The sequence below is a fragment of the Lipophrys pholis genome (assembly GCF_963383615.2).
Source record: "Lipophrys pholis genome assembly, chromosome: 2".
In the NCBI taxonomy this organism is placed as follows: Eukaryota; Metazoa; Chordata; class Actinopteri; order Blenniiformes; family Blenniidae; genus Lipophrys; species Lipophrys pholis.
This window is the reverse complement of record NC_137636.1, coordinates 21,693,563-21,716,952: the sequence shown is the minus strand read 5'-3', so window position 1 is coordinate 21,716,952 and position 23,390 is coordinate 21,693,563. Positions and strand designations below refer to the sequence as shown.

The following is a 23,390-nucleotide window of genomic DNA, read 5'->3' as shown; positions in this document are numbered from 1 at the left end:
GACAAATTGGATGAAGTTCTTCAAATCTGGTGGTCAAATGGTCTCACGATTTGATGTCTTAAGTGTTAATTTCTCAACCCTAAGAAAGCATCAAGGGAATGACTCATATTGTTCATATCTACGGCTCCATATTATTCATAAAGATATGCTCTTCAATACTAATTGAACTTACAGCGGGTCAGAACAGCTTTGAGGAAAAGAAATGAAAGGAAAGGAAAAAAAGGACAACAATATAGAAAGGTGAAAAAAAGAAAAGAAAAATTAACAAACAAATGACCAATTACTAGGATAACTAAATCTGCCGTAACTGTTAGGAAACACATTAGGAGTCACATTAAATGACTTAAGAAGCAATAATAGCCGAGATGTATAAATAGTCTTAATCGTGAAAATTCATGGGGAAAAAACACTTTAAAAACACATAAAGATAGAATAAAACCTAAATTGTACCTGTGACACTTACATTAATCACATTAATGCAACCTTATCTTTTGTAGGTAGAGCCATTTGGTCTTTTTAAGGTGTTTTTTCTTCATTTAAGAAAATCTGCATGAAAACGGCTCTTTTGGTCATAAAAGTTACAGATGCCGGGTGGAGATGAACATTGTGACAGACCTGATCAAGTCAGTTTAAACGTTTACATTCTCGTTTGATCCAGACCAGAGTTCTCTAACCCAAACTCCCCAAGTGAACCAAGTCCCGGACTATCCCAATGTGAAAGGCCGCCTAAAGTCTAAAGTCCATTTCCAGCCAATGTCTGTCAGCTTGATGGGAGTTTGAGTGAAGCACAAACCAAATAGCTCTGAACAGGCCATCCATGGCTCATGACTGACTTCCTATTTCTCCCTCTAGGTTTGTCTGGTGTCCAGTTCTCATGTGGTAAAAACCCACTGAGACAAAGATCCAACAGAGACTCCCTCGCAGTCACAGCAGCCGTCCAATAGTCGTTTAATTGTCTTCTTTTCATCCGATGTTAAAGATGCCCATGTTAGTACAAAACAACCAAACTTTGATACGGACCAAGGAACCACACCACAATTTAGCCTCAGACCAGTGGCCATTGCTTCTAGCACGGTTTGTACTTCGAAGTGTGTATTTACTGCTTGTTTTTGTCCAAAGTACCGCGAGCCCATCAAAACGCACTCCATCTTTCTTTATCCCTTAAAGACGAGTAACTGGACTGTGTCGTGGATATCACAGCTCTTGTTAAGAGGCGCAAAAAAGTCTAAATTGCCAGCTTTGTTTTGCAGCAGAGATTTTTTGCAATGTCCCCAGTCCCTCTTGTTACGGTTCTCTCTAAAAGCTTCTTTTTTCCCTCTCTGGGCCTTTTAGCTGCAGAGTCCACCAAAAACACTCTTTGATAAACCCTCATCAGAGAATGGCTTTCTGTTTTTCATAATTTTTTTTTCCCTGGGATATCACAAAGCTGGTGCTGGCTGCTCCGTCCCTGGACGTGTGAAGTTTGTGGGGGGAAAAAAAAAATCCTTGTTGATTTTGCAGCCTAAATAGCAGAGCTTCAGATGTGGGCACCCGCTCTGCATCAGCCAAGTGTTGTGGCTCAGTGATGGCGATTCAAACTGTAATCCCTCAGCACGGCAGCCCGTAGTTCCATAAAGCAGGCACACAGCTTTACCTTTGACTTCAGTCTGTAAATACTTGGTAACCTGTGTGTTTTCAAACAATCTGTTCAATCTTTCTGTTTTTAATGTGACATTTGTGAGTTCTAACAGCTATACTCACATCTCTGCTCAGCATACGTTCGGCAAAACATCCCAGCCAGCGGGCAAACACACCCTACTTTTTGACTCACGAGCCTTCGAGGAGCTGTTATTGTTTATCTAAATTGCGATTGGCCAGGGGTGTTAAACATCGGGCCCGGGATCCAAAATCAGTCTGCAAGACGTTCCAATCAGCCAAACCACCCAAAAATTGGAAAGATTTCAAAGAAAACATTGATTTCTTAACTATTTTCTTAAGAGTAGCGACACAACACCACACTGAGACCCGAGCTGAGATAGCGTGATGCTGCTATCAAAGCTAGCGACCTGGTTGCTATCAAACCTCAAAGCCACGTTGAAAAAGCGGGAGTTTGTAAAAACACCCAGAATCCAACCGCTGCAGGAGATGTGGGACGTCGACCAAAACGTTTTGGGGATTTCTCCCCAAGCACATAAATTCTGCGACGGTGAGGCTCTGTTCATGTTCCACTAGTTTCATTTTTGTAGATGGACGCTTATGACGCGTTATTCTATCGTAGCTGTGATTCAGCTTGTTTTCACTGTGCGAGTTCCACACAGCAAACTTCATGGAGTGCCTGAAGTTCATTAGATTACCATTGTACAGTGTAGCTAGCTGTGAACTCACACGATTATTAAATTTGCACAGTTTGTTGCAGGTATAATTCAGTACAGGAGCAGATCTTGTAGTGACACATGTTGCAGTAACCAAATGGATGAAATACAGAACACCACTGACAGTCTGTCAAGTAACGAACCTTTACGGCCGCGAATACTGCCAAGATATCGAGTTAACACATCACCTTTAAGGACAAAGTGTTGCTGTCTAATCTCCGTATCACTAACGGGTGTCATGATGAAGAGGTAATGAGTGTTTCTCACTCCAGCTGCCATGATGTTATGAGTCACTGGTTCACACTGGCGAGGTCGGCTTCAGTCTTCCTGAGTTCATGGTGAACGGTGATTAGACCTATGTGGCACGTTTCACCACCTCAGCAGAGTCAAAGCCCTCGACACGCACGCACGCACGCACACACTCACACTCACACTCACGCACGCACGCACGCACGCACACACGCACACACACACGCACACACTCACACTCACGCACGCACGCACACACACACACACACACTCACACTCACGCACGCACGCACGCACGCACACACTCACACTCACGCACGCACGCACGCACACACACACACAAACACACACACACGCACACACTCACACTCACGCACACACGCACGCACGCACGCACACACACACACACACACACACACACACACACACACACACACACACACACACACACACACACACACACACACACACACACACACACACACACACACACACACAGCCTTTTCAATCTGAACCAGAGCAATTTGTTACAAAGACGCTTTTAAAGACAAGATGTCAGATTTGCACCAGAATGAGGAAGATAAAGAGAGAAGGGTTTCTGTGCGGACCGCCATCGCAAGCTTCTGTCTTTTCTGTCCACAGCTGTTTTGTGGCATTCTTGCCAAATTGTTGGTGCATGCATTTTCTTCTTCACAGTGTAAATAATTGGTATCTAATAGTTTGCCTGAAGCCCTTACATCTGCTGGATCATATTGTTCCTCCATGACAACAGGACATATGGCACATCCCATCTTTGATCTTTCTTAGAGCAGATTTCACTCGTTATCTGCAGATACTGAGACTCTTACATATTTGGTTTCTGTAGCTATTTTAGTATCCATGGTTGATTTAGGTCACAATTATCAAGCTATAGTTGTATTTTCCCTCAGAGCAGTTTCTCAAGCCTTTCCTTCTTGTGTATCTGTAGAAAACCTGTGAAAACCTGAAATGTTCCTCTATGTTTTCTGACAGATGGTTTAAACAGACAATGGGATTTAAGCTTCAATAATGTTATTTTTACACAATAGACAATTAAATCCTTTTCTGCATGAATCTTTGCTTTTCTTATGTCCTTTTGGAGGATTGAATTAAAACATAGATATTCCTCAGAGGTGGCTCAGATGGATAAATGTAGGTAAGTGAAGTGAGATTCCTCCGTTACACTGACTTGGAACTAAAACCCTATTTACAAAATGTTTTCAAGTGAAAACGCAAAATGTTCGTTGTGTTTAGGGTGTCTGTTTACTCGACAATGCTGCTCAGAGCCACGGAAACAAATGCAACTTTCTGGAAGCACTTGTTCCCGGCCTCTAATCCTACTGCTACTGTGAATGTGCACCACAGCCAAAGTAAATACCGTAATTTCTCAACTATAAGCTATTAGTTTTTTCGCATGCTTTGAACACGGGAAGAACACACGCAGCTTATAAAATTACGCGGCTAATTTATGGATTTTTCCGGGTTAACTGGCTTCACGCCGCCAGATTCTACTTCCGCATGTAGATACATGCTGTTTTATACGCCTCTGCTTCTCCAAAACTTGCCCTAAAAGGGATATTTCTGCTCTCCGTGACCTCGTCTTGTGCTGCTTTCTGTTGTCCAGAACTCCAGCAGCTGACGGCCGTGAGTGATGCGTTCAGGTGCATCATGTAAACCCGCTCTACTGGACTACGTGGCTGAAAAATCTTCCATCCCAGAATCACAATCAGCAAAAAACTGATAAAATACTTTATCAACAGAGATAGAACCCTCTGTGATTGTATCTCTCTCTCTCTGTCGCTCTCTCTCTGTCGCTCTCTCTCTGTCGCTCTCTCTCTCTCTCGCTCTCTCTCTCTCTCTCTCTCTCTCTCTCTCTCTCTCTCTCTCTCTCTCTCTCTCTCTCTCTCTCTCTCTCTCTCTCTCTCTCTCTCTCGTTCTCTGTTGCTCTCTCTCTCGCTCTCTCTCTCTCTCTCGCTCCCTCTGGGCTTCTCCGCAGCCGGCAGACGACGTGTATGCACACACAGCACTGTGTGTAGGACTTTCCAGCTATAAAAAGACAGATTTGTGGGAATTGATAAAATAAAATTAGCAATCTTTGTATTCCCGCAGTGAAATTCCTGCTCTATTACAACATGGACACTTTTTCTTTCCTTTTTATATTTTTCCGGTGCGGCTTATATCCAGGTGCGCTCAATAGTCCGGAAAATACGGTAGTTCTCCTGCACATGCACCAGAAAGTCGACTATAACAATGGCGGTCTAGAAAGTGTCATGACTCCCAGCCCATGTTCTCCTGGGACTTGCTGGTTTTATAGTTGACAGTCACTGTAACAACAATCCATCTTGGTCATCTGTCCACAAGAATGTCCTAGTACTCCCATTGTTCATGTTTGGAGAGGATTGTTCTCTGCTGCAAGTGTGTGTGGTTTTATGACAAAAACAAACAACAGCACCAACTCGTGACCCAACATGAAAACATCGTTTTCAGCGTTTCGGTGATTACTACATAAACAGACATCGTTTTCAAAAAGTTGCCGTGGAAACATGAAACTTCTCTGAAACAAAAACGCATAACGGATATATTTTCACTTAAATCGTGAGTCTAAACATAATCTACCAGTGTCTGATCAGCCTCAGCTGACCGCCAACTGGTCCAAGTCATTAGCTTGGTTGACTGAAAATGTGGAGAACCCCCCCCCAAAAAAAAAAAACTCACTTTAAATTGTGGGAATAACTTACGATTGTAGCAAGGAGTTTTAGTAGGAGGAGACCATTATGGCATATTAAGGTCATCAAGTCTCTATATTCAGTGCCTCTTAATAGCCTTTACAGCGTTCCTTTAGTCTTCACTCCATATATAATAGCGGCTGGACAGACATTAAGGTCAATTGCCACTTTGCTGGTTGGTGAAGACGTATAACCGTGAAGCAGTAATTGTACTCTCTTTTTTGCTGTTGTTAAGCCGTTATTTCTTATTTTCTATGTCTCCCTCTGTCCACACAGTGATCCAGAGTGTTCATTTCAGGTATTCATTACAAACCGGGCTTTATGTGCCAAACATACCATATGATTTAAAGGTTTTCCTTCACTCTTCAAGTCATGCTATGTCCTTCTAATCCACATGAAAAGTCCAGCGATAGAGACTCAGTAGGTTCATTTTCTCTTCAACATACAATAGACAGCCACAACATTGTAACCTCTCCCGAGTGAAGGGAATATTATTCTTTATCGTGGCTCCTGCTTGTGAAAATATTAGCAAACAAGTAAACACTTCGTCCACAAGGTTGATGTGTTAGAAGCAGACAAATGAGTAAGTTTAAGGGACAGTATGGAGATGATATTCTTTAAGATTCATTTATCTCCAGATCTGTGGTCAGTTTATCCACACCAACTAATCAAAGGGAGGAAAACCAGCAACAGGATCAGGGATGACTGAGGCTCATTGACGTCTGGATGACCCCGTCCAGCCCTGAGAGCTGGATCAGAACTGTGGAGGAACGTGGTCTGGTCTGATGCATCATGTTTTCTTTGAGATCACCTGGTTGACCAGATGTGCACCAGTAGCTGACCTCAGGAGACATGGCACCACGACCAGAGAGCTTCAATCCCTGCCAACCATGTGCACGCAGCTTTTTACTTACGTAAGCGTTGCTGCAGACCACTTCATCAAAAAAAGTGTTCACTCATGGCAGTGACATCTTTCCAGGAATGACTCGAGGAACACTCCAACACACTATGCTGTAAACTAGATCTCCAAGTTCTCTGTGTCCAGTTCTGCATCTCTGGATTGTGACCAAACACATTTTACTTCAGGGGCCACATGCAGCCCAGTTTCATCTTTAGTGTCGAACCAGTAACATAGTTCTATAATGACCGTTCAATTTTTACTTTAAAGTTTTTCTTTGTCGCGGCGCAAAGTTGGTGAAAATGACTCCAATCTCACTATAAAGTAAATTATAATGAAACCTTCTGCTGCAAAATGCAGTGAAATGTCCACAAAACGTTTCCTCTCGCTGTTGCATTCTGGGTGATTTTACAGACTCCCCGTGACAACGTGGCTTTGAGGGTGGTTTGATAGCAGCCAGGTAGCAAGCTTTCATGGCAGCATCACGACATCTCCGCTCGCATCTCAGTGTTGTGATTTGGGCCAAAACTCTGAAGGAATTTGTTCATGAAAAATCCATGTTTGAAATTTTGACCAATTTCTGGCGGTCAGTGGGCCGGTTTTGACCCACGGGCCTTATGTTTGACACCTGAGGAATCTACTCCTGCACGATATCATTCAGGTATTCATACAGTTGTCATTTCGCACGTCATTATTATGAATCCCACTTTAAGTCCACATGAAACAGTATTTGAAACATCATTTATTAGCTCACGTTCAATGTTTGGAATCCTTTGACACGTCAGACATTTTATAGAAACCTCTCATGTGAAACAGCCTATCGAGTGCTGAAGCTGTTTGAAACAGATCTATTGTGTGGAATTGTAGGTACACATAAGTTGATTGGAAAGATCGGCTTCTAACTTAACAAGGAAATACTTGTTTCTAAATGTTATTACTCGCTGCCCCTCAGCCCCTCCCTCTTTCTTCCACTCCGGTATGAAATCCCAGCGTGCAGCATCTTTATATTTATTGTTTTTGAATGTGTCAAGTTAAGCTTTCTGCGTCTGACACTTCATCAATATAGCAGTCAGTAGATTGTGAAGGAGAGCACTTGAAAGAAGGCTGAGAATCACTTTGGCTCTGCCCTTCTTAATGCTGTGAAGCAGCCTCGCACAGTTTGTGCCAAATCTGGCTGGCAGCAGTGCAAAGTGAAATCAGAATGCGTGCGAGCAGCCGATGACCCCGTTTCTGATGTTTATTGAACTACATCCCGAGCGTCTCACCGACGGCATCGACCAAAACACCGACATTCTCTAACCCTGTGCCGTTCTCGGCGCTCCTTCTCTCTTCAGATCATGGACGGTCCTGGAGACAACGACCCCGACCTCGTTGCCGCCGGCCACCCCCGGTTCTGTGAGGCCATCAAGACGGACCAGGCGGCCTACACCGCTCTCTTCGCCAGAACGTTCCAGAACAAAACCTTCCACGTGTACCGGGTCAAAAAGAAACGCAAGAAAAGTGTCAGGAGCTCGCCGGAGCCCAGCATGACTCAGTAGCAGGACGGAGGCTGCGAGGAGTTCCCGAGCAGAGGCCGGAGGGACGGAGGAGAAGAAAGAATCCCAGCTGCTCCTCTGCCTTCGCTCTGCACTGTGCCCGGCTGCGGCCAGGCCCATTATTCTTTCAACACGTGGCTCTTTGAACTGCAATGTGGCAGCGGTGGGCCAGTTTAAGCTCGGGGCTGAAAAGTTTCAGTTAGTGGAGTCCTGCTCTGGATTGTTCTGCTGCCCCCCCCCAAGAAAGAAACACAGGACCTGTTTACATGACAATGTTTCAGGTGACGCATAATTTAGGCATTTTTGTTTACACGGAAAACAACAAAGTTTGCATGTTCATCCACTGTCAAATGTACGTAAAAATAGAAAGTCTTCTGAATCTCACTGTGAATAAAGTAGCAACAGATTTGAATCAAGAAAAAAGAAAGAAAAGCTTAGAACTGGGGCAATAAAGAGCAATTGGCACAGAACAAAATCAACTGGAGGAGCATTTGAAACCTAATTAGGATTATTATCAACAGGCATGTAAATGCATGACGAGGCAGAAAGACAGGAAAAGCATAATTTTCTGTTTTCAATTCAGAAAGATGTCGTGTTTATACGACAACGTTTGGAAAACAATGCTGAACGCAATGACATTTTCATGTAGGGCATCGAGTGTTTATGTGAGGAAACCACACACACATGCAGCAGAGAACAATCCGCTCTAAACATTAACAAAGGGAGAACGCGGACATTCGTACATCTTTACTCCCGTACAGACGACCAAGTTAAGATTGTTATTACAGAGACTAGAATGAGAATTACTACGGCTGCGGTGTGCAGGCACAGCAGCCACGTTTCAGAAAACTTGCGTCCTCCCTCGTTTCCATGGAGACTGAACTTTCTAAAGTTCCATCTTGTTAGCCGTTTCGCATTTTCAGTGGCTCTGAGCGCCGTTGTCGCGTAAACTCACAAGAGTTTTGCATTTGAACTTGAAATCGTTGTTGTGTACACAGGGCCTGAAGCTTTCATACATTGACACTGATTCTTATTGAAACCTAAACAGAAACGTGGGGAGTGTGCAGATCGCTCTATTTTTTGCAGGTGAGTTCTTCTTTGCCAATAAAAACACAAATAAGTTGATGTGGGGATTTGAACCGACTCCAGTTGGATCCAAGCCAGCGCCTGCTGCTGGAATCCAAGCTGAGATTTTAATCAGGAGCGTGACAGATTTTTCTAAATGCCACTCCAGCTGCCACTTATTTGAGTCAGACAATATTAAACGTGTGAACTACCACTCCGTGAATGTACTATTTCAGGAGGTTGTTTTCCCAGCTTCAAAACAAAACTGAAAAAAGCTGTGACAAGTTAAGAAAAATTTTTTAAGTATTTATTTTGAAGATCTGATGGTGAATGGATTCAACATGAACTTTAACTGAATTGTCCTGAATGAACCGGAAAAGTGTTTCACCAATGAACCCAAACGTCCACTTCTTCAATCTTGTTCTCCAATGTTTGTATTTGTGTTGCTCTTCCACTTTTTTTTTACCACTGAAAAGGTTTGGATGTCGTCTCAGTCGCTGTGTAGCACTACTTGCTAACTCCCCGAGCTTCACCCTCTCTGTATTGTGCCATGGTATTGTTGTTAAGACTGTACATAATTCTGAAATAAATCCAGAGAAACGTGCTAAGTAAAGCTAACCAGTTTACTCATTCCCCGATGCCTCATACAATTACAGTATATGATGCATTCTTGACTTTTTTTTTTTTTTTCTAAGAAAAAGAAGTAACGGCGGATGTGTTCACATTGTTGGTTTATCTGATTCAAGTAAAATGAACCTTGTTACCACAACTAACTTTGCATGATTCATTTGAGAAAATGTAAACGATGTCTGTACTCCTTCACGAAGAGAGATGAAAACCTCCACAAAGTGAAGAGGCGAGACTAAATCACAATCCTGGAGCTGTTTTTAATCAGAGAGAAGAACGACCACTCCAAGCGTCTCAGCTCAAAGTCAAAGTCGCTTTCATAACATCGGAATGGTCCAATACTGCAGAATCTTTCTTACTGTTGCAGAAAATATTGGAAAATGAATTTATGCACAAGACACGTGCAGCAAACAAAAGAAACGAAGCAGCGAGGGAAGCAGCTGACCGTGAAATACGGTTTGAAATGGGCATTGAATTCACTTCTAAATGGTCTAATGAAGATCTTGAAAAGGGTTGCTGTAGGAACCCCGAGTCCAGTCAATTGCATCTAAATATGAATCCGCTTGGATGAGGCTGAAACATCTTCCAACACATAACGCCAAGTCCACATGACCTGACTCAGTTGCTCTCACATGAACGAAGCAGTTTAAAACATTTTCAAACACCACTCAACAATCACTTTTTTCTTGCTCTGCCTTCAAAACCACGTCCCAGCTCGATGTCATGTGACGCTTTTCCACTCGTACCCACTCGGCCCAACTGGACTCGCCTCGCCTCAGGGACTTTCGTGGTCGCTCCTTGGCCGAGGTTCCGAGGCTGAGGCAAGCAAGACAATGGGATGTTGGCATCCCATCACAACCCGATCAAAACTAGATTGCTCATCAACGGCGATAGACGCACAGAAATCAACCCCTCGTGGAGCGGCGAGGTGCAGACATTTCTTGTCTGGTGGCTGACCAGAGGGTTCAGCCGGAGCTCGATGGAGTGAAGCGCTATGGGTATCGGGAGGTCTCCCAGCCACGGATACCAACGGTGTTTCGGAATATCCGGTTGACTTGAGAGTCCCTTGTCAGAGCAGATGTTAAAAACCTGACCAAAATCCCCCGCTGCCCTGGCGAACGCTGTTTAACCACATTTCCATTAAAGTTTAAAGTATCGTACCGTTGGTCTTATCAGCTTATCTTATCAGCAGCTGTTAAGCTGGTGGCAGAAATCTGTCACCAGTAAACAGGGGCACTAGTTAAAACGGAAACGCCGGACAGTGAAGCACATCTTGACGATGAAGTAAAAAAAAATAAAAAATCCACCTTTTGTAATATTAATTTTAGCTGATATGTCACGTGGACTTGTAACTCCACTCTTCCAATGCATGTTCGCTCTGCATCAGTAGATACAGATTCTATCATTACTTGTGCAAGACCAAAAAAATCGAATGACTCTGCTTACAGCGCTTTGGTACTTTATTGTAATGGAGAACAGACGAAACTGAACCGACTCGAGGCAAGGTGAGGCGAGCTGAGTAGGGAGTAGTGGAAAAGATTCAACAAGGTGCCGGAAACTTTCCTCACAGATTTTGCTGTCATATCGTTATGATGACTTTCTGCAGATTTGTGGTCTGAACCTCCATGATGTGAATTTCCTGCTGCTCCATCTCCCAGAGGAGTTCTGCTGGGCCGAGACCTGTGAGTGTGGAGGGTTAGGGTTTGATCCTCATGAGCTGCTGTGTTGCTTTTCTCCTGGCAAGGAGCCAAGTGAGAGGCACGTCATTGCATCACTGTAAAACCTGAGTACGTCGCTGCGTACACAGCCGTTTACCTAACTACGCTGACCCCATTCATAACTATAGAGGAGCTCATTGCATCCATGCAAGTCCTGTTCTATTGCTGCTTTATCTCACGATCCATGTGGAAATCGGATGTCTCTACATGCTCTGGAGCCCGAAACACCAAGAACTGGAGCGCAATCAGGTTCTGGCTCTGAATGCGACCTGGAACCTGCTTGGTGGAAATCAGACTTTAGGATCCTGTCACATTGTCTGCCGGCAGGCTACATGTGGCCACCATGACAAATGTCATCAATTACTGCTGCAAAGAAAAAGAAACAATTCTTTTAGCTTCGATCGGCGGCCGGGATGCGTAAATGTTTTTTCCCCCTCTCTAAATGTGAGGTCGGAGCCCGTACCAAGTGATATTTGTGACAGTGTTGTTGTTGTGATTGCTGTCATGTTTTTCTTTGTCGCCTCTGAGATTCTCAGCAGCGACTCTCAACCTTTTCTCTCAGTTCACACACACACACACACACACACACACACACACACACACACACACACACACACACACACACACACACACACACACACACACACACACACACACACACACACACACACACACACACACACACACACACACACACACACACACACACACACACACACACACACATGAATAATGGAAGTGGCGAGGAAATTGCAGCAGGCTGACAACGGTGCTGATTCCCCACCACAATCCAAAATAGTTTGAGAGCGATGGAGAGATGCAACACTTGCATATCAAACCGGCTCGGTAGTGAGAAAGAGGATTTGTGATTAAACAGCAGAGCGCATCACACACGGTTTCACCATGATCTCAAACCAGCCCTCACCCCCCCCCCTTCTCCACCCTCCACCCCGATCGGGGGGTGATTGAACGGTAGGAGCTGCGTGGTTAATTGCTAGTTGGCCAGCCATTAACTGTGACAATACCCCCCCCTCCCCCCTTCTGGGTTTGTCTATATTTGTACACTGGTTAATAAGGACCTCTGTCTTTGATAATCCGCCCGCCGGCGGCTGGTGACCGCTCTAGGCGAGCGGTTGTCGTAGGGCTTTTGAAAATGTGTTGCTGGTGAGCGGCGAGGCCTCGCTGTAATGCATACCAATTGGATGAGCGTGGAACGGCGCCGCGCGTCCCCGCATTCATATTGATGTTTAATTTAGGAGACGTCTGATTGCTTTATTTGAGAGCCAAGTGATTCCATTATGTTGACCTAATAACAGTCAACTAATGTAATATTATTTTCCCGGCACTGTTAATTTCCATACATATTGGGATTAGTGGTTTGTTCGGAGGCGCACCGTCTGCCTATGGCTTTTCTAATGAAGAGGGGATGAAGGCCTAACAACCAGGTACGCTTGCTGGATCGTTTTAATAACTGGAGGGTTTTGTTGGTTGTAGATCAGATATTGGAAAAACCTTGTTGGCTAGCAGTAGATTGAAAAAAATAAACAATTTTCTTTTTATAGGAAAAATGTTTCTGTTTGATCTTGGAAGTTACTGATTCCGTACTGATTACAAACTTTTACAACAAGGATGCACGATAAATATCAGTACTGATGATTATCAGCCCGATATTGGAAAAAAAGTACGTCACGCAGATAAATCCAATAATGACTTTTTTTTTTTGCTGACCCAATAATAAATAGCCAACATGCGTTACGTTATATTGATGCGCCGCAGGTGTTTCTGAGAATGACAATGCGATTGCAGTATTCAGTGAATGTTCAGTCAATGTGCCAAGAGCCGGTAAAAAGTCTTCCACTTTCAAACCTTTCAAAACCTTTCCTTAACCTTTCTTTGTATAAACCATTAAAAACGGAATCGGTAGAGAGAAGCAGGAAGTTCTCGGTATCGTGGGAGGAACAAAATATTGTGCATCCCTGTTTTATAGTTTTGCTGAACGTGACCCGAACCTTCTGGAAATGATCTGAGATAGTCTTTGTTAAATCTATTGCTTCTTTAATTATACCTTAAAGTTTAGGTGATATGTGTTCTCCGCTTATTTAATTTGACAGCCAAGCTGCTATCAAATTATCCACACAGAGATTTGCTGAAAATCTTTCCTGGAATTCCCAGTTTTGGATCTTGTAATAAGACAGTTGAGGTTACTGTTGCACACGTGCTGTAAAAATTCCCATTTGCAAAGATCCGTGTCAGTAATTCTCTATAAAAATCCCCAAAAAACCAGCGAGGCACTGATGCCACGTTTCTAGTTTTACTTGCCGATTCCCGAGTACGGAGTACTTATTTAATGCCATAAAGACTTTGTCGTATAAATTTCATCAACTTGTTGGTTTCTGAAAAAAGTTATCCTATCTCTTAAAACTAAAGGTACATTTGGAGTTTCGAAACATGCATTTCTATATCAGCCTGTTTTTGTCTTTTTCAGATCTGATCAGGTAAACAGTATTCTGACTCTGGCTTTCACATAGAAGATGTGACGATGCCTCCCCGCCTGGTTGGAAGTGTGTTTTGGCTCTTTGCTGCGGTTGTGCTGGAAGTGAATCAGCGTCACTGGAGTCCTTCAGGGTTTGAAACCTAAGGAGGGAAAAGTAGGAGCGGATCCTGGCGAAGGGTTGACTCTGTCGATGAAAATAGAAGGAAACACTTGAGAATGATGTGTACAATTTTATTTGGCGACGGATGGATGGATAATGCTTGAAGTGGAGATAAAAAAAAATCCTGCAGGAATGCAGTTTGCAACATGGGAAGCCATTGGCCTGCAATCCAGAGAGGGGTGTGGGATCATGTGTGGGATTGTGAGTGACAGCGTTGCAGATTGTGTTGCCTTCAGGAACAGTGGGTACTTTGAAATATGTAACTCAATACTCTCTATACACTGTATTCACCTGATAGCTGTAAATAAAGTTATGCTGAGGAGACAGATCGCTTTTACAGGCTAGTTTGGACAATTCTTAGCAATTATCAACATATAAAAACAGTTCAATATTACAGATTGTTGATTTTAACATCCACACTTAAAGAAACAGTGTTTCCCTTTTCCACATAAGACCGTGAATGCAGCGCAGTATTGCTGATTACAATAGTGTCCTCATCGGCCAACCTGCTGGCGTGCAGTGAAGAAATACAGATATAAATATAAACAGCAAAGGTACAGTGGAAATCCTTCAGGGGTAACATTCAGGAAGACGTTTTAGGCGTCAATGCAGCAAGTAGGGAAAAGCTTTGTATGAACTGGCTTCATACTATCAGCTGCTGTTAATGTTCTCAAAGTGTTCAGCTCAAACTTCAGTGTTTATTTGTGCTTCCTCTGAATCTCAATGACGGCAACACAATCACTCACAATCCCGAATCCCCCTCTCTGTGGAAGCCACACCCCATTATCAGTGGATGCCACGCCCCCACCGCAGAACAGGGCCAAAAGTTTGAACCTGAAAAAATACGATCTGAAAGTGAAAGAAAGTTTTGAAACTTAAAAAAAAAAAAAAAAATGTAAACTTGAAAACAGGATTCGAATGTGAAAAAAATAAGATCCTAATCTGAAAACATTAAACCTGCAACTGAAGAAATAACACCGACATTTAAATAAATATATTTAAGAGTGAAAAATTTAAATAAAGGATTTTATCAAAAGAATTCCAGAGCTGAATCCAAATTATATGTAAAGTGAAAAAACTTATCATACACTTTTTATCTTGAATACAGCGTTTTTCAATTTTTCAAAATTTAAGATCAAACCTTAAACATTCAGTTTCAAAAAATTTTTTTTCAATCAATTCTTTTTTTCAATCAAACCTTTTGGCCAGGATCGAGCTCCATTCAGGACTTCCTGTTTTTAATATGAGAATAATGTGAGTTTCTCTCTCCTTCCATCTGATCATTCATCTCCTCTTTGAGGAAATATGACTTTGTATTCGGAGTTGGACTCAATATTTCTATCCCTAATTCCATTTTAATATATTTAAGATGTTTTAAGCACAATCCTAAAATGTCAGACCTGGGCCCTCTGGGAGGAAAGATTTGTGTTCGATGCTATAAGGTATTTAAGATCCTGAATTTAAGTTTCGTGATCAAACAGCAGCATTTTGAAAACATTGTCCATGGAAACGGCAGAAAGACTGAAAATAATGCTGTTAGCATGTTGGGCCACTAGTTGGTGCTGTTGTTTGTTTTGCTAATGAAACCACAGACACATGCAGCAGAGAACAATCCACTCTAAACATTAACAATGAGAGAACACGGACATTCGTGTGGACAGACTCTGTTCATGTTTACCTTTAGGACGAGTTATTCTCGCACAATCTTGTCAACAGCTTTTATTTTTATCGGCAAACTTCATGTCATGACACAAAGTTTATTAGATTTGTGTCGTACAGTGTAGCATTTAGCTGTGAGCACAGAAGATTGCTAAAGTGGCAATGTGTCAGGGCCTTTAAGTCTCGTTTACGTGACGCTTCAAGGAAAAACGCATCGTGTTTGTGTTTTTGTTTCAGGAATGTTTTGCTTTTACAGAGCAACAGTTTGGAAATGGCAGAACCGTTGTGCCACTTGTGCGTGATGTTGGTTGTTTTTTTTTTTTTTAAATGAAACCACACACACATTCTGTTACTATGGCTGTGGTCCCATGACCAGTGGCAGTGTTTTTAGAAAACTTGCATTTTCAGTGGCTCAGACGCCCAAAACACGACAAAACTTTAAAGAATTATTCTTGAAATCGTCATGGGAGTGGGAGACAGCAGTTTGTAAAGGTGGGTGACTATTCCTCATCATGTCTGGAGATTGTTTGTGGCGTCCCCCAGGGGTCAGTATTGGGTCCCAAACTTTTTATTTTGTATATTAATGATATGTATAAGGTTTCTAAGCTACTGCATTTTGTACTGTTTGCTGATGACACTAATATTTTTCACTCAGGGGATAATATAGTACAGTTGCAGGAGGAAATAACTACAGAAATGAACAAATTAAAAAAACGGTTTGACAGCAACAAATTATCATTACATTTAGGAAAGACAAAAATAATGCTATTTGGCAATTATAAAATGAATGCACAGGTGAAAATAAAAGTGGAGGGGGTAGAAATTGAGAGAGTTCATGAAATTAAATTTCTGGGGGTAATTATAGACGACAAAATGAGCTGGAAACCACATATCAAACATATACAGAGTAAAGTCTCAAGAAACATCGCAGTAATGAATAAGGCAAAGAAGGTTTTGGATGGAAGATCGCTTCATACTCCATACTGTTCACTAGTCTCTCCTTATTTGCAGTACTGTGCTGAAGTTTGGGGCAACAACTACAAAACCACATTATCTTCAATAAATATCCTTCAGAAAAGAGCAATACGGATCATTCACAAAGCCGGTTATCAGGAACACACAAACACATTATTTCTGAAGTCGAAATTACTCAAGCTTACTGACATTGTGCAATACCAAACAGCACAAACAATGTTCAAAGCAAAACATAATCTATTACCAGGGAATATTCAACAATTGTTCAAAAATTATGAAGAGTCTTACAATCTAAGAAGGAAATGTAACTTTAAACAACCAAGATTTCGCACGACCAAAAAACGGTTTTGTCTCTCAGTATGCAGGGTGAGACTACTGAACGGGTTTAGTATGGAATTGAAGCAATGTCCAAATATGAGACAGTTTAAAATGCTATATAAAAATATAATTTTCAAAAGGTACGAGGATGAAGAAGGTGTGGACAATCACTAGGCTATTTTTAGGGGCAAATGTCTGGTCATTTCTTTTGGTTATTTATATTGTTCGTTTCTTTCCTTGCTCTGTGGGCTTGTGTGTGGGTATAGGTGTTTATGTCTGTAGATATGTATGAATGGACGTGTATGTATATATATTCTATGTGCTGCACAGGACGTGTGTGTGTGTGTGTGTGTGTGTGTGTGTGTGTGTGTGTGTAAAAGATGGAAGGAAGTAATTATATTATTTATTTGTGACAAGGGGTGAGAGTAAATAAGATTTTACTTCTTCTCACTCCTTTTCGAATACTCTCTGACAATGTTTTTCTTGATTTATTTTATTACTGTTATTCATTTATTTATTATTTGAGAGGAAAACTTTGTTGTTAATTTTCTTTTCTTTTTTCTTATTGTTTTCGTATTCGAAATAAACATTTCAATCAATCAGTCATTTAAATGAGGCCTCATGTAAGAAATGTCAAGTTAGTTTATGACTGTTCAGTTAATGCTCTTTATCTTGATCTTTCTGGCTTCAATACACATTATTTAAATGATATGATCAGAATGTTTTTCTGTTTGTTTTCTTTCAGTTTCACACTTTATGGCATTAAATCTGGTGCAACACGTTTTGGTTTCTCTGAGGTTTAGAGGAGAGTTTATTATTAGCAGCTGTGAATCTCAATATTAATCACATTGGGTGTGACAGTACATCTCGTTTCTCCCAAATTAATCTTTTTAAATATACGATAATCACAGAAGCCATGATGGAATAGTTGTGCTTAACATTCAGAGGAGTGCTGCTGTTATGTTTTCCTTCAGTAAAGCGTGACTTAGTCCCAGTCGGTGCACTTCACTGATGCATTTACTTTGAGAACATTAACTTAAAAATGAAGTGCAAGAGTCCCGACATGTTGCGAATGCTCCGTTGTATTCAGGTTTGTTTTTCAGAGGGATGCTCAGGTGTGTCTTTTACAGAAATGTAAGCGATGTATTCAAGTATTCTCCTTGAAATGGTGAATTTCATCAATTTAGTCATTTTGATTCTGTTCAACAGCTTTAATTTAACTTTAAAGATGTCATAGTTGAGTAGTTTGATAGGTTTCCTTTAAAAAGAGGATTCAATAACATTTTCAGACATGCAGCCGGTTCTTTTCATCAGATTCGTTGCCACAATCCTGAAACATCACATCTGTCTGGGATTAAAGATAATTCTTTTTTTTGGCCTGTTCGATGATATAACTTATTTAAGGCCCAATTTACACAACAATGTCTCGTTTTCAGAAAGGTTTTGTGTTAAAACAGAAATTTTTTGAAAACAATGTCTGTTTACACGGAAAACAGCAGAAACACTGAAAACGATGTCGTTAGCAGGTCGGGCCACTAGCAGGTGCTGTTGGTTGTTTTTGGACTGGGAGTCATGACACTCAGGGGGAAACATTCTTATTGTCTTTCTACTGAGCATGTGCAGAAAAAAACTAGTTACTACAGCCTTGGCGACCGTGCGCAGTGGCAGTGCTTTAGAAAAGTTGGACCTTTTTCAAAAATGCACCATTTACCCGTTTCCAGCGTTGGAGCGTTTTCAAAGCATCAATATCGCCTCCAACAGTCGCACCTGTTGCTCTTCTGGGTTTTGCACGGCATCCCGTTTTCAAAGATGGATTTGTCTTCATTAGATTATTAAGAAAAGAACAGTTTAATCTAAAGCCCTCATCCGTGTTCAAAACCACAGTTCACATTTGTACGATGTTCATTCTCCCATACAGTCACAACTCGGCTCAGTCTCCGGTGCAAATAAATGAATTTATTGAGAAAAAAAAGAAAAGAATAAAGCAAATACAAAACACTTATATAACTGTCAAAAGCTCATCATCATCATGTGGATAAAAAATATCTTTTGTCTTTTTTTTGTTAAATCGTAGAAGCTGCACTTTTTAAACCTTTGCCGCTTTGCCTTCCACCGAAGGAGGAAAAAAAAAAAAAATCAAATAAAAGCAACAGTTGGAATAAATTTTTCCTTGTATTTACAAATGAGGTAAAAACATTGACTTTGTTCACGACATGTGAGCACCCGGAACACAACATTTAAGAAGCCGCCGCTGTTTATGGTACAAATGAATGGTGGAGGAGGAGGAGAGGTGAAGCCTCTGTGTGGCTTCCCCTCTATACAGGAAACTAAAAACAACAAAGAACACACAATACAACCCTCCCTTTCAGAGGAATCCCCATGGTGGGGAAAAAAAAAAAAAAAAGAAGGAAGGAAGAAAAGCCGGTGTCTTACTTTGAGGAATCACTCTGACCGCCAACTCTCTTTCTTTTCAAAGAGCTGCATTGTTGCCTCAGCTATTCACAAAGTGTTTCTGGAGAGCCGTAATCTGGGAATCCACTCCTCTGTAGGTTTATATTTTTTCAAGCTCTGCAATCCTTTGGTTTCTCCAGCATGACAGTGAGCCATCAGCTCCTATTAGGATTAGTGGCCTGACGTGTTTTCACACTCCTCTTGCCTTTAACCGCTCCGCTCTGCCGACGGGCTCGGCTCAGAGGAGCAGAAAAAGGGACGCCGGCGCCGCCGCTACAAGCGACACGAGGAGCCAGGATCGGCTTCATTCTGGGTCGGAGGTGAGCGAGAGAGGAGCTGTTGGTTTCATTTGCAGAGCTGCAGCGAGCACACCGGTGTTATGCGGAGTTCTGCATGACTGCCGAGAGTTGCATGGTCCTCACAGGAGAGCAGTGAAAATCCCCATGTAGACCAAATGACCAGCATTAGTTTCCTAAAGCAGGGGTGTCAAACAGAAGGCCAAACCAGATGATTAAAACTTCAAAGAAATGTTGATTTAAAAAAAAAAATAAATAAAAAAATTCTTAAGGGACTCAAGCCGAAATATTGATGCTGCTGCCATGAAGGCGAACTTCCTGGTCGCTACCAACTCGCCTGAAAGTCTGTAAAAACACCCACGATGCAACTTTGATTTATTTTTAAACATTTCACTGTATTTTCCATCAGAGGGTTTCATTATGTTGAGATTGTAGTCATTTTCTGAATTGTTTGATTTATTCGGTATACTCTGCGCCACAACAACAACAAAAACATTACAGTTTAAATTTAAAGGTTATTATGGCAGTATTTTACCGGTCCAGCCCACTCATGATGAAACTGGGTTGTATGTGGCCCCTGAAATATGTTTAATATACCTGGAGTTAAGTGGAGTTAAGGTGTTCATTGACGTATTCATAATGAAGTTATTAGTACAATGATACATTTAATAGATGCACAGTGTTGCCAAAAAGTGAATTTCCTTGTTTTATTGAACAATTTAGAGAGAAATAATGTTATTTGACTCTTTGAATGCACTAATTTCGAATTCATCCAGATATCAATTTATTTCAAGTATTTTCTACTGCACATGCTACTGCGAGGAATTCTTTGCAGTGGTGCCGAGCTCCGTATAACCAGCTGCCATGGTCAGTTCTGCATGAAGCCTCAAAGTTGCATGAAAATCTTTAACGATGACTTGAGAAACAATACAGGAAAAAAAAAAATACAGTTTGTGTGCACCAACGTTTGACTGTAGTGTAAAACAGAGGGTGCACTTTTTTGAAATAAAGAGATGAATTATGAATAGTGCACCACCTGATTTTATGAAACCGTGTGGAATCAAAACTCCCTTTTTTTTGTGTCACACTGAAATGCTGTTTAACGCACGTCTCAGCAGTCATGTAGAAAAGGAAACACCAGCGAGATGTGTTGCTTCGTTACTCTTCTCACTTGTCAACACATAAAATTGATTTATTTCACCTTCATGAAGTTTGAAAGAAATATGAAAAGCAGATCAGCCTGACCCGTCAATTTATCTAAAGATCTTGTCAATCTCTGCTGACAAGTGATGAGTTTGGATGATCGGTCCGCCTCCGAGCGAACCTATCATCACTTTGTTTACGCCGAGCTGGCGTTACAAGAGACAAGCCCGTGTGTGTGTGTGTGTGTGTGTGTGTGTGTGTGTGTGTGTGTGTGTGTGTGTACTGTCAGAATTAGTCTGCAGACGCTGTGTTTACATCCCCACCTTCACCTATGGTCACCACCAAAACAGAGAGATCTGTTCTGGGTGGTGGGGATCAATATTCCACCACCAACCAGAAGGAAGTGAAGTCCAGCTGCTACGACCAATCATTGAGAAGGCGGCCGATCGATCTGGTTGTTTCCAATTCAAGGTCTACCTGCACATCAAACAGTGCTGAAGATAGAACCACGACCTGCTGCCCTGTTTACAGCAGCCATCAAGTGGGAAAAAAAAACATGTTTACATTTCTCCTACAGAAAGGTTTCACATTCAGTAAGACCTTCAGAATCCTTTTCAGCTGCCGTTCTTCGTCCACTCAACATCTGGTGGATGCAAGATAAATGTTTCTCCATGTTTGCAGATGATGGTGGAATAAATGTTCACGTTGTTTCAGAAACGTTTTGAAATTGCAAAGAGCGAGAAGCACAGACACTACTAAGGTTGTTATTGTTGATCCGTTCAGTCACGACTACGACCACAGCGCTCAGGTGCAGACGGCATGTTTCAGAGTAAAATGTGTTTCCCACATTTCCATGGAGTCTGCACTTTCAAAATGTTTCCCTCTGAAAGCCAATTTTTCAAGAAGGGCCACTTTCAGTGATATTGTTGTGTAAAAGAAGCAGACAAATCCCAGTTTTAACTTGAAAGCATCAAGCTCACAGAGTCTCAGGTGTTCAGACAGCAGCTTCAACAGTCCCTCCCACAGCAGCAAAGGCTGTGAAGTACAATCACATGTTCCAGATGACCTCCGACTTCTAGACTCTGCGTCAGACCATCTTATTCTGGGGTTCTGCAGATGTAAATTTGACATCTTCAGAAGATAACCTCCAGGTTCTGAGAGGCTTCATTCACTCCTGGGATGATTTGAAAGTGGTGAGAGACATCTGGAACCTCAGGAAAGCTCTTCAGACGCTAACGGGATGACGGCACACATTTTGAGGAGAAGTGGAGAACTACCAGCTTCTCGCCGTCGGAGTTGATGGATCTGGATCGGGAAGGACTGGACTTATGTTCTCCGTGTTTTTTTATTTGATCAAACTTGTAAAAAAACTGTAATATGTCAGTTTAGTGAGCGATTTGTTTGACGGTGTGAGTAAGAACTGTTACAGAGGGTCAAACGTTTGATGGTCCAAATATGTCAAGCAAGACGACTATACACACCATCCTGATTATATATATATATATATATAATCTTTCTCCCCCATTTGTATTTATGGAGTAGTCACCTTGGAAAGCTGCTTGACTTGGTTTGTATTCCGCCGAGCGGTCGTCTGTTAGACTCGTCTCTTGCAGCCGCCACGTTCTGTTTGCCTGAGGAGCAGCGCTTACGAACGGAGCAACGGAACGAGCACTTCCTCCCCTCCGCCGTCCACTCACATCCCTTTGTCACGGAGCGGTTTGAATGTTTCTGTGCGCCCTCCCTCGGGTGGCGAGGTGCGAGCGCCAACGAAAAAGAGAAAATCAAATGAAGACGCGGGCGTGGTACAAAGTAGAAAGTAGATGTCTTACAACCTTGTGGTGCGTTGAAAACTTGAAACACCCAACCGATACAGAATTACTCAACCCCGCAAAAGACACGTTACTAAAAGAGGCAGAAGGAGAAAAAAAAAACTGTGGGGGAAAATAAACTCACCCTGGAAACCAGTGATGGTCAAAGCACTTTTTTTTTTTTTTTCTCATAGAAACATTGACAGAAGCTGTGTACAGCCAGGCAGCGAGGACACGCTGTGTCCACGATCAAGAAAATCCAAACTGTGAAGGATCCAGGCTACTCAGAATGATCCTGCTCACCCTCACTGTCTCGGTATGTACGAGGCCGCTCTGTACACAATCAGCAGTAAGGTGCTAAAAATACAGTTCAGTGGCACTGATTTGCGCAGGTTAAGAAAAAAAGGAAATAAAAACCTGGCCAAAAACCTTTTGGATTTCACATTTCAGTCCTCGGGTTGACACTCATCCACCGCCGAGGAAGTGAGGGCTTCTTAGGCGTCTGTGACTGGAACAGATTTTCCCGACAGTGAAGCTAAGCTCCGTCATGATGAGTAGCCCGGACAGAGTGACGAGTCGGAGCCTTGGACCCGACTCTGTAGGTCTGATAACGTCTGCTCCTGTGAAATCGCCATCCGAAGGTGGAGGCAGCGCAGCGCAGCGCGGCGGACGCTTTGATCTGTCCGTGCTGATTGATGGGGTTCATCATCCGGTAAATACAACACCTTTTTCAGCTGTCAGCAGAGTGCTGAGGGGGGAGAGCATGTCTCCCCCTCCTGTCAGTCTCACCACCCTCCCCCCCCCCCCTTCCCACCGCTAAGCGTCTCCTAATTGATTGTTTCACAGGGGAGCGGCGACCCATTTACTGGGGTCTCAGTCAGTCGTGGCCTCCGAGTGGC

The 23,390-nt window shown here is 42.3% G+C and overlaps 1 protein-coding gene across 4 annotated transcripts in view; it reads left to right on the top strand.

Moving 5' to 3' along the window:
• dpy19l3 (dpy-19 like C-mannosyltransferase 3) overlaps positions 1 to 9,613 on the top strand; it is a 90,931-nt gene extending 81,318 nt beyond the window's left edge. For 3 of the 4 annotated variants that reach the window (XM_080458140.1, XM_080458139.1, XM_080458138.1), the window contains one exon: positions 7,577 to 9,613. In XM_080458140.1, the coding sequence (XP_080314266.1) occupies positions 7,577 to 7,780 (204 nt within the window). In that variant the 3' untranslated portion in view covers positions 7,781 to 9,613. The remainder of the gene's footprint in view (positions 1 to 7,576) is intronic. The other variant, XM_080458141.1, reaches the window with a different exon arrangement.
• Positions 9,614 to 23,390: the final 13,777 nt, after the last annotated feature.